Source organism: Saccoglossus kowalevskii, chromosome 11 (genome assembly GCF_978046115.1).
Source record: "Saccoglossus kowalevskii chromosome 11, keSacKowa6.1, whole genome shotgun sequence".
Lineage (NCBI taxonomy): Eukaryota > Metazoa > Hemichordata > Enteropneusta > Harrimaniidae > Saccoglossus > Saccoglossus kowalevskii.
The window spans coordinates 3,515,878-3,527,658 of NC_140651.1; the positions used below are offsets into that span (position 1 = coordinate 3,515,878).

The 11,781-nt window shown below is 35.3% G+C and overlaps 1 protein-coding gene across 1 annotated transcript in view; it reads right to left on the reverse strand.

Annotated features, from left to right (window-relative positions):
- LOC102800605 (proteasomal ATPase-associated factor 1-like) overlaps positions 1-9,704 on the reverse strand; it is a 102,546-nt gene extending 92,842 nt beyond the window's left edge. Inside the window, exons 1-8 of the mRNA XM_085505629.1 lie at positions 9,649-9,704; positions 9,510-9,550; positions 6,790-6,893; positions 6,080-6,169; positions 4,467-4,565; positions 2,798-2,948; positions 1,538-1,729; positions 841-932 (exon numbers count right to left, since the gene is read on the reverse strand). Coding sequence (XP_085361755.1) covers positions 841-932; positions 1,538-1,729; positions 2,798-2,948; positions 4,467-4,565; positions 6,080-6,169; positions 6,790-6,893; positions 9,510-9,550; positions 9,649-9,695 — 816 coding nt within the window. The 5' untranslated portion in view covers positions 9,696-9,704. The remainder of the gene's footprint in view (positions 1-840; positions 933-1,537; positions 1,730-2,797; positions 2,949-4,466; positions 4,566-6,079; positions 6,170-6,789; positions 6,894-9,509; positions 9,551-9,648) is intronic.
- Positions 9,705-11,781: the final 2,077 nt, after the last annotated feature.

Consider the following 11,781-nt stretch of genomic DNA (forward strand, 5'->3'; position numbering starts at 1 on the left):
CCGCCATTCGGCCATCTTGAATCAGATCGTAAAACAAAATGATGTGCATCAAGGTCCTATAATGTCTAATGTATATACCAAGTCTGAACAAAATCCATCTGCAAACAGCTGAGAAATGCTTGATTTTGATGATTTTAGCACAAAAATGGCCGCCATTCGGCCATCTTGAATCAGATTGTGAAACAAATTGACGTGCATATGTATAATATCATGTATGATGTATGTGTGAAATTTGATTGTGATTGGTCCAGGCATTTCTAATATACAGGTCCGGACGCACGCACAGACACACGCACGCACGCACACACACACGCACACGCGGACACACGGAGGTCAAAACATAAGTCCCCGTTTTCGGACTGCGTCCGAACGGGGACTAAAAATGTATCATCAATGTTTTGTAGCCCTTTAAAGTTAGAGTAACTCAACATTAATTTTGTTTTCAGAACCATCATGTGTTGATTGTTGAAATTCTGACTTGTGTACATGTTAAGAAAGAACAGAATGTTTGAATTTCACTAGGACACGTACAACAACAAGATGGGTAAAAGAATCATCCTATAAATTGCAAATCTGGTGTGTATCTTAGACCGATCTTGATGGGAATTGCTTCACATATAATTTAGATTTTTTAATACAGTAATCATCAAATTATTGATCAGAAAATTCTTTAGGCATTCTGCGATGCCCTAAGATATGCAAAACAAAGTTATCTCCGGAAAAGCTCAACAATTGTTAGCACTATGCATGAAGACTTAAACATATCTTGTGAATACCCAAACTCTTAATATAGGAACAACTGTCCCGACTTAGAGAAAAATTATGCTTCAATGTACTCACACTTTGTCTAGATTGTAACCCAACGCCTTGAAGAATACCATCCTCTCGTGCTAATAATAATAATTTACCTTCTGTGCCGACTTCTCTTTCATCTAAAAGCAAACAGTATAATATACAAAATTATAATGGTTTAACAATATAAGTTACCCAAGACACTCAGTGAATCAGTGTACGTCCACACTCTATGGTAGCAAGACATTTAGACTGACCACAGTCCCACAGGTTAGCTGTACCAATGGTTTAAACTTACTTGTGATACCCTGTACTGTGCCAAGACTGACTGCATTATTGGCTTCACCCAAATCACAGCTATTTACTATACATCCACACTCTATGGTAGCAAGACATTTAGACTGACCACAGTCCTACAACTTAGCTGTACCAATGGTTTAAACTTACTTGCGATACCCTGTACTGTGCCAAAACTGACTGCATTATTGGCTTCACCTAAATCACAGCTATTTACTATACATCCACACTCTATGGTAGCAAGACATTTAGACTGACCACAGTCCTACAACTTAGCTGTACCAATGGTTTAAACTTACTTGTGATACCCTGTACTGTGCCAAAACTGACTGCATTATTGGCTTCACCTAAATCACAGCCATTTACTATAGATCCACACTCTATAGTAGCAAGACATTTAGACTGACCACAGTCCTACAACTTAGCTGTACCAATGGTTTAAACTTACTTGCGATACCCTGTACTGTGCCAAGACTGACTGCATTATTGGCTTCACCTAAATCACAGCTATTTACTATACATCCACACTCTATGGTAGCAAGACATTTAGACTGACCACAGTCCCATAATTTAGCGGTACCATCACGACTGCAGGATACAACATTCCTCCCTCTGTCCACCATAGCAGTGTCTGTAATACCTATATTATAGAAAAGCAGATGTGGGTGCAGGCAGGGTGTTTTTTCACAACCATTTGTCACAGCACAGTAATTGTGGTAGAATATTGGCAAGAAAAGAGATGCCAACATCTGTCATTTGTTCATTTACAATATTAATATATTGACAGCCATTGGAGATAATGACTAAAATGTGTCAATGTGTTATTGCCGTAAACATCTTGCAAGTGTGTATTGCAGGCTTCAAGGTTTTCCACAAATGTGGTCATAGGCTACTTGTGTCCTAACATACTGTATGTCAAAGTATATAATTCAGCTGCCTACATTCTTGATTGAACATTTTGAAAAAAGGGTCGGGATATCATAAAAGTCACACAATGTGATATGGCCTATATTATGGATCAATTATTTGTTTTAATAATTAGCATTTTTTCCCATCATTTGGGTTTTTCGATGTAGTGCTAATAAAACAATATATAATGCATCCTTTATAGTATTATCTATGCTGCCCTGTGATTTTGGAAAAACATAAACCCAGTAGTTCACACTAGATAAGCTTATTCCTCCGATACATTTGATCACAAGGAGCAGTAGAGTAGTAGTTTCAATGTATAGCGCCCCCTAGTGGCAAAATAAGGTTAAAAATACACCTTGTGACATAGAATTCTGATTATTTTATTATATTATTTTTGATATAACTAAATTAGAAATGTAATTTTTTTCTAAATGATTGGAATAAAGTATTTTTCATCTTTATCTTTTAAATGATCAGTTCTTTTTAAAATTTTAAGATTATTTAAAAGATTAAGAAATCATTGTAAACACCATAATTTATTGAACCTGATAAAAAATAATGTGAAACAAAATGAGTCAAGGTATCATACTGTATTTCACATTAGTCTAGTCCATGTCTTTGTATTGTGAATACATATAATAATCACAAGTAGTATTTGGCTGTGTAGTGCCCTCTAGTGGGCATATTGTAAAACATGTATGGTGCATAATGACAAGTGATAGGAATCTTTTTGAGAAAATGATGTACATCTCGTGATTGAAGTTTGAAGTGATAAAACAGAGTTAATCATTGGTACCTCCTTTATGTCCTTTCAGCGTAACTGGACATTTGCCGTCTTCAGCTGACCAGATTTTTAACATCATATCAGATCCACCACTGAGTACGACCACACCAGATGGGAAAAATCGACAACAGTTGACGTCACCAAGGTGACCCTTCAGATCTCTCTGAAAATGCACACATTCATGTAAATGATTAATTACATCAAAAATTCATGTTTTTGTATATGTCAGCAAAAATTACAGTGCATCAACAACCTTTTGTATTCATACTTTAGTTAAAAGTACGCCCTCTATGGCAAAAATGGGCTACTTTCTCATCAAAATCAGAGAATAAAACAGATGTCAAATTCATTATAGGACACAGTTGTTATTGTTCATTTCTAGAAAACAAAAATGCATAAATTTAGGAAACAAATATTGAGTTTGATCAACACAAAGTTATGTACACAAGTAATTTTCCATTTCACCCTAATCCAATTTGGAAAGTTCATTGTTAAAAAATTAACAATTATGTTTATATTGCCCTTTATTAATTCACGTAATCTCTACAGAAACTAAAAGGTTCCAATCTCTTTTCAATTCAACATGCAAACACATTTCATCCACCATGTATTACCATACAACAAATTACTAAGTATGTAAACCTTTTCTTCTTCAAAAATATGTCAGTATCCTCTTTTTTATTTTTGAATTATATATTTCCTGACATTGTTTCATTATCTTTCTTTTTTAATTGTACAGGTCATATTTAACTTGTTTCCACGTCCCATGTATGAAACACACAACTGCTCTATATAATGTACAGGTCATATTTAACTTGTTTCCACGTCCCATGTATGAAACACACAACTGCTCTATATAATGTACAGGTCATATTTAACTTGTTTCCACGTCCCATGTATGAAACACACAACTGCTCTATATAATGTACAGGTCATATTTAACTTGTTTCCACGTCCCATGTATGAAACACACAACTGCTCTATATAATGAGCATTTTAGGTAATCCATTTGAATGCTTAAAGATTAGCTTCAAGTGAGGATCACATAGTTTCTTCTGTGATTTCACCAATTCTTGTTATTTATGAGAGACTGAAGCATGGTGATCTATAGTTGTATTTATGAAAATTTGAAATATGTTGAAATTGTGGTGTAAAATGTTTTCTTTCAAAAGAAATCTGCTGTAGCAAGATGGCTAATAACACTTCTAATGAAAGTTAAAATAATTATCATTGTTTATAATTCTTAAAATAACCGACAACAACGCTATACAATAATGGTCCATGTACCAATGTTGTGCCTTTAACAGTAGTATTTTTTCAAAAATGTTTTATACTTGCTTAATGCATATGCAAACAAAATGAACAATTTTTTGGCTACACATTTACAGGGGTTTCGTTAAGAGCCGGCTGCCAGCCATATGGCCTGCTAGAAGCCCAAACTGGCCGTCTACTATCACCCCTGACCACCCAAGGTCGGTCTCGCTCCAGTGCTTTGCACTGCCGAGAGCCTTTTTATTTTATATTTCGTCTGTTGTTACAGGATGATGGCCTGCTATTAAATGCATTTATATCATGGGATGTAGAGATAAAACCTAGAACGCATTTTGTTGGTCTATGTGTGAGTTAACATGTTTTGTCAGCAAGGTTAGAATGACCTTTGACATTACATGCATGTACATACCCTTATAGATCCATCACTTGTCTGCCATATAAGGAGCTGTCCATCCATTGCAGCTGACACACCAAGTGCTCCTCCAGATGAGATATCCATACTGGTAATCTGAAGAGGAGAGAGACCAGTGTGAACAAAGATTTAGATAATAAAGCAGCTGATGGGAAGCAGTGACAGTACTGCCAAGCAGTCTAAATAATTCACCAAAATATGAGGTATCAGGTTGCCTGACAGCACTGCAATAGTGTTTGATTGGTAGGTTATATGTCTCTATTGTGATTGGTAGGTTATATGTCTCTATTGTGATTGGTAGGTTATATGTCTCTATTGTGAATGAATAGATGTGAAGAATTTATTTGTCTTCGAAACAAAAAAAACAGGCCAACTAGCCCGTCATTCACTGTTTTTGCAAAGAAAGAAGAAAAATAAAGTGTTATTTCATATTTAAACAACAATTATTTTTGTTTGTTTTTCAGATTATTGTTTCTTATGATCGGATTTGTTGGCCAAGTGAGAGCTAAAACAGTAGTATAAAAATCATGAACTCATCTACTGAAAAAAAAGTATTCAAATTTATACAATAAAGAAATTGAGGTCATATCTGGGCATACGCCCCGGGGGTATTTTTTTTCTTGCAGGGGATGTCCAGGCATACACCCACCCCTATTTTTTCTCAATTTTCCATGTTCAGAACCCTGGGCTCTTACACGGATAAATACGGTATATCAATTGTTTTTTTTCAAATACATAACATTTACAAAAGAAGAAATATTTGCAATTTTGTACCGAATAAAAAGTTTTGATGGTTCATACCATACAATGTACTGGAAATATTTTCTAAGCAACATGCACACGAATTAGGATTGGACCATCCCGATCTCAAATTGTCACACGCAACGTAATATTACCGTAATTGGTATAGTACAGGTGTGATGGTTCAAATACCAAAATGGCAACAGTAACAAAAAGACTTCCCTGGCGGCGATGATAAAATACAAACACGGAGCCAACAGATGAGGTTTCAACTGGTACTGGTATTATTATACTCTGCAAACATCAAGTACAATAACGCGGTAAAACTCCACTACTCCAATAACTAGATACTTAAACTCCAATACAATTCAAAGAGATCTCCGATCTGAACTCAGTGCTGAACAACTCCCCTATATATACCCACACTGTCTATAAATAGACCATTACATCAGCATACATAATGAGTCTGGAATTTACTATAAATTTCTAGAATGTTCCATTACCTTCTATTGCCTCCTACAGTGTTCTATTACCTATTCAACCAGTTTCTAAAAAAAAATCTAGAATATTCCACCCAGACACAGTACGGTTCTAGAACATTCTCAGTGACACGCAAGTGGTAAATGAGTCGTATGCGACACAAATATATTACTTATTAATCATTCAACAAGCCAGTGGCTACATCAATCTAATTAATACAAATATTTCAATACAGAAAACAATGTATGCTTAACTCCGATATCAGAATGGGAGTGAATACCAATAAATAGTTTATATAAATCCAGGCCAGATATCATACGCTATCAACAATCTACCCTTGGAGATAGACATGTATTGTGGGGATATGTGACAAGTAATTTAGGACTTACACTTTTTTTGTGGATTGCAGAAAATGCTGTTAACGGCATCACAAACTTAGTAGTGATATTAGCATCTGGATAGGAAACTGTTATTGACCTCTGTAAACAATAAAATATTTACATTTGATTTGCAAATATCACTGCTAAGAATTCAATAAATAAAAGTTCAATACTTATATAAAATCTCTTAAAAATGTCACATAAAATATATAACATCACCAAATTATATAGACATCTTCAAAGGTGTTGCTATAATGTTAAGTTATAAATGCAAAATGGCAGTCACTAAATTGTTTTTTCTTTTTTGTTTTAACTAAAGTTTTTTCTTATTTTGTTGAAATTTAACTCTTTTTGCTGCACCTTTTCATGTGAAACACACTTCAATCAAATCTGCTGCATCGGTACATGTCTTTTAGATTCTGCACAACATACATGTACAGGTTTTTTCATAAAACAGAATGGCTGTCAGCTGGCCATATTGATCTGCTCACAAAACACGCATGAGTACATATGAAGTGATCGGCATGGAAACGGAGACAAGTTGTAGATGATTGAATAGTTCAAATAGCATACCCAATATACAACCATTGATTCTTTCATCACTTCTGTGATTTTGGTAAAACCTGAAACTTTAGTTGAGTCATGTGATTTAGCGGTACAGAAATACCTTGTTTATGGTGTGATAGGCAATGATTGCCATGGGTAAATAAATGAAGTACCTTTGTAATCTTGTCAACTGTAAATCCTTCTGTGGGTACTACATGTGGAATACCATTACTGTTCAACCCATGTGATTTCAATTCACCATGAACTGTGGGACAATCTAAAAAAGCAGAGTGGTATTGTGTTACTAGTAAAAAAATTAATATGTTATTTATCTCCTAAGCAACATATGCTCAATTATTTGTATATCCTAAAAATATAAACAGAGGCACAACATTTGCCATTCTGTGTCTCAATACAAAGTGATGTCATCATTCTGTGTCTCAGTACAAAGTGATGTCATCATTCTGTATCTGTGTGCAAGTGATATCATCATTCTGTGTCTCAGTACAAAGTGATGTCATCATTCTGTGCCTCAGTACAAAGTGATGTCATCATTCTGTGTCTGTGTGCAAGTGATATCATCATTCTGTGTCTCAGTACAAAGTGATGTCATCAGTCTGTGTCTCAGTACAAAGTGATGTCATCATTCTGTGTTTCAGTAGAAAGTGATGTCATCATTCTGTGTTTCAGTACAAAGTGATGTCATCATTCTGTGTTTCAGTACAAAGTGATGTCATCATGCTGTGTCTCAGTACAAAGTGATGTCATCATTCTGTGTGTCTGGATGCAAGTGACATAATTCTGTGCGTCTGGATGAAAATAACATCATTATTCTGTGTGTCTGGATGAAAGTGACATCATCATTCTGTGTGTCTGGATGTAAGTGACATCATCACTCTGTGTTTCTGGATGCAAATGACATCAGCATGCTTTTGTTTTTTCAAAACAGTTAGTAAAATGTAAAAAGTGAGATGTGTCATGAGATGTGCAATATTTAGCTGGGCTTTGTTAGGTACGTGTAGTGCAAGTTTCAGATCAACATATTTTCAGAATGTAAATACAACTTTTCAATTGTGGACTTTCCTTCCAAATACCAATGTATGGTTTATAATGACCACCAAAAATGGAGATTAATTCAAGTCTACATGAAGCTGTTAGTAACAGCTTCCCCAAATCCTTGTCAATTTGTTTTAGGTTACTACATAGCCTTAAATTGGATAGATTTGACTGTAAATATTACAGCAGTGATTCTATGCCATAATTACAAATATAAATTGTATACGTGTGGGGATTTTGCAAACAAAATCAATCAGACAAATAGGTAATGCACGTGTACCACCAATATCAAAGAATATCCACCAGGATGACTGACTCAGGCCTTTAAAACAGGCATTCAACATAATAAACAAATTTAACACAATTTTTTATAGGAATTATTTTTCATAAGAATCCATCTTAAGTTGGACCAATAATGAGTACCAAGCTTAACTACATGTGATTCTTTCGTCATATGTACCCAAACAAAATGCATAGCCAAAACAAATAGCTCAAAAATCACCATTTTTTAACAGGATTTTGTGAGCAATACTATAAAATAAAGCCAAGAAAATTTGGTTATAAGATTTAATTAATGACAAGTACCTTAAGGTAGTCAGTCATTGATCAGCTGCTGCCGACAGTGTCAACATACATGTAATTAAATCCCTGACTCACTGAAACGTAGTCCCATATATAATAAGCGTTTTGTTACATGGTGACAAATTTTTTTGTTATACAAAAAAAACACAATGTACATACAAGGTATTCACTCTGTTAAAAGTGCATCTCCAATAGCTGCCAACAATTGCTTATATAAGGAATATGTTATAAACTACATATGCCATTTTCTTACATATTGTTTTATGATCACTCAACTATGTAAAAACTTTATTAACTTGTTAACCAAAAAAAAGTCTTTATCTTTACGGTATTAATCAAGAATTCTATTTTTTCGTAAACTGGATTATTAAAATATGATCTATTTTGACCAGACACATACAAATGTACCTCTACTATTTACGTGAATGAATGTACTTCTAATAAAGTAAATACAGTAATCTTATAAGACAAGTTAATTCTAGAGTTCAAAATAAGCAAGACTACCAAAATGACTGTGCTTGGTGTACCACATTTATAAAACCAGTAGCTAATTACACCATTAACTATAATATAGGTTTCACACTACAGTTACGGTGTATTAAGGTTCACATGGGCACCCAAATTTAATCCTGTATCGAACAACTTTTTTGCTAGGACCGGATCGCAACTTTCATTTAATATGATTCTCTAAGACAGACCGGAAACGGAAACGAGACAAAAACAAAAGATTTTTCAAGTTAGCGTGGGGGAAATAACGTTGCTAAGTATTATCGTCAGGGAAAGCTATTGTTTAAGCTAGTCTGTGATTGGTTGCTGACAATGTTTAGGGGATTTTGACCAGTTTGTGACGTAGGCTTGTCTTAGAGAATACAAGAACAGGCAAGCCTTGGAATGGTGGACTGACATTTATAAAGAGTATTCAGCAGGGTCAACTTTTATGATATTAAAGTTGAATCGACTTCACCTTTTAAACTTTCAACATCTGTTGATGATGCTGTTTACCATTCAGTTCTAAAAATTACACAAATCACTCTTTTTAATTTTTAAAATTTTGGTCACTTTACTTATAGGCTCTATGTGTAAAATAGCTCTGCTTTTCACGTTTTTAAGTCAAATTCAACTGTGAAACAAAAAAACAACAAAAAAAACGAACAATGTGAATACAATGAAAGAAATATATAAATGTACTGTTGTTGACAGTTGCAATTGTGTCGGAGTGCCGGTCCCCCAGGGGCCGGTTCACGACAGAACTCACCGATTTTACTGCAAGAGATCCAGGCACGACCCTCTGCCTCCCTATAAAATGTAACGACCAGACATTAGAATATTATTTCAATAACAAGAAATCACTCAACACGTGTAAACGCTAAATAAAAACAACAATCATATCCTACTTGAGGGCATCGCTCCAATCACATTGCAATATCAAACGGGCCGCCATCTTGTTTGCTTTAACTATTGGTGGCGCTATAACAAGTCTCGACAATTTTGCATTTTATTATCGCACGTGTAAGGCAATGTGATGTCTGAACGGAATTTATATATATATAATTACTTACTTCGGCATCAATTAAGAGCATACGGGGGGGGGGGGGCTACTTCCACATTAAGTGGGTAAGGGTGTGCAGCCCACCTCTCGTAAACCTACTCACTTCTAAACATTTTTTTTTCTATTTACCAACTGGCCACTTCTAAATACAAGTGTTTTCAGCAAAATACAAAACAAAAAAAACAAAAAAACGCCCAGCTCACAACTTTAGCAACCAGTGAGCGGGGCATCCGGGTGATGCATTTTATTCAGCCTTTTCCGGTATTTGGCTTTGAATATAAGGACCTGTGAAAAAGTGAGTAAATGCTACACACTTCTAAACCAAACCACCCACTTCTAAACAAAATAACGTGAAATAACACCCCAGTCGGGCGGCACATACCCGTATTGCACTCTATGCAAGTAGCCCCCCCTCCGAGTTTTGCTATGAATTGAACTGAAGAATTCTCTAATAAGATTACTTCTGTCAACGACCACAATTCAGACAATTTTAAGATGTTTTCTTGCCGTTGGAGACAATGGCAATTGAAGTGCACTAAGACTGGCCCTATTCACTCACATGCGTCTTAATGCTCCACATTCGTCGCATTCCGTCTATGAGTTGCGTTTGATATGGGGACGTGCGACGAGTACAACCCTTCATTTACACGAATTGTGTTCAAATAAAAGAAAATGAGATTTTTTGGGCAGCATACAACAAAAAACAACTTTTCCCACAATATTAAGATCGCTAATTAAATTGGTGTTGAATTATGGCGTTTGTAACTGCAGTCACATATACACATAATGATAACGCATAATACCTCAGAGATAGACGTGATTTAGTATTAATTTTTCCACCAAGATTTGTTCCACTCTTTTGCTAGAATCTCTAATGAATCAATAGACACCGATGTACACCACCACCACCTACGATGATGGACGCCAACCATCAGAATAAAACATATTACACTGAGATAAAATAACAAAGAAAATCTGCCTGGTGAAAGAAATACAGACAACCAATCAAAGCAAAATCTCCCCAGAACTACAGAGTGTTTGAATGCATCGATGTGATTTCCAAATTATCATATTTGATATATTTCCGTCATTTTGTAATGATTCCTCCTGAAATGAAAATGAGAAGAAAGGTTTTATAACCATTTATACAATACGTCCGTTAAATACACAGCGCCCTCTACCGACAAATTATGAAAAGCACCTGTCAACAGGTTCCTACAATACAATAGTATTGGTGCTTGTAATAATCAGCTTGAGGCTGATTTATTTTCATTTTTTGCCATAATTTGTTCCATTTTTTCCGTTGGCAGGGTTATTCTATTTAAAACTCCGAATTTCTAATAATGTACCCCTAAGCAATCTAATTAGAGTCAGTCGTCACGTAGCTAGAGGCTATAATCGATCCATCGATAGACACCGGTTTACACCGCCTCTAGTGAGAGGATGTACGTCGGCCACCGGAATAAAAACATATTAATGTTGGAAAGAAAATAACAAAGAAAATCTGCTTGGTGAAAGAATACAGAAGATTCATCGAAGAAAAAAAATCTGCCCCAGAACTACAGAGACTTTTAATGCATAGATGTGATTTCCAAATCATCATATTTAATATATTTCCTATATATTTCCTTTTTCCAATGATTCCCCCTATTACTATTGAGATTTTTAAAAACAGCATATTGTTGGTGTGTATATTCATATGCAGTTATGTGTCATTCGATAGTAACTGATCCAAAAACCGAACATTACATTAAAGGGCGGTAGTCGTCGCGCCGCGCATGCGCGAGATATGGGCTTATATAAACAAAGCCGGTGATTTTGAGAGGTTCCTAAGTTTTAATTAGGTATTTTCTTGGTGTTTGCAAAGTATCGAAGGACTCGCCGGCGGTAATTAGTGCAAGTAGCGATCGGGGCAAAACTCGTACTCGTGATTTCATTAGAAAAGCGCACTGGATTGTGGGAAGATCAATGTTTATCA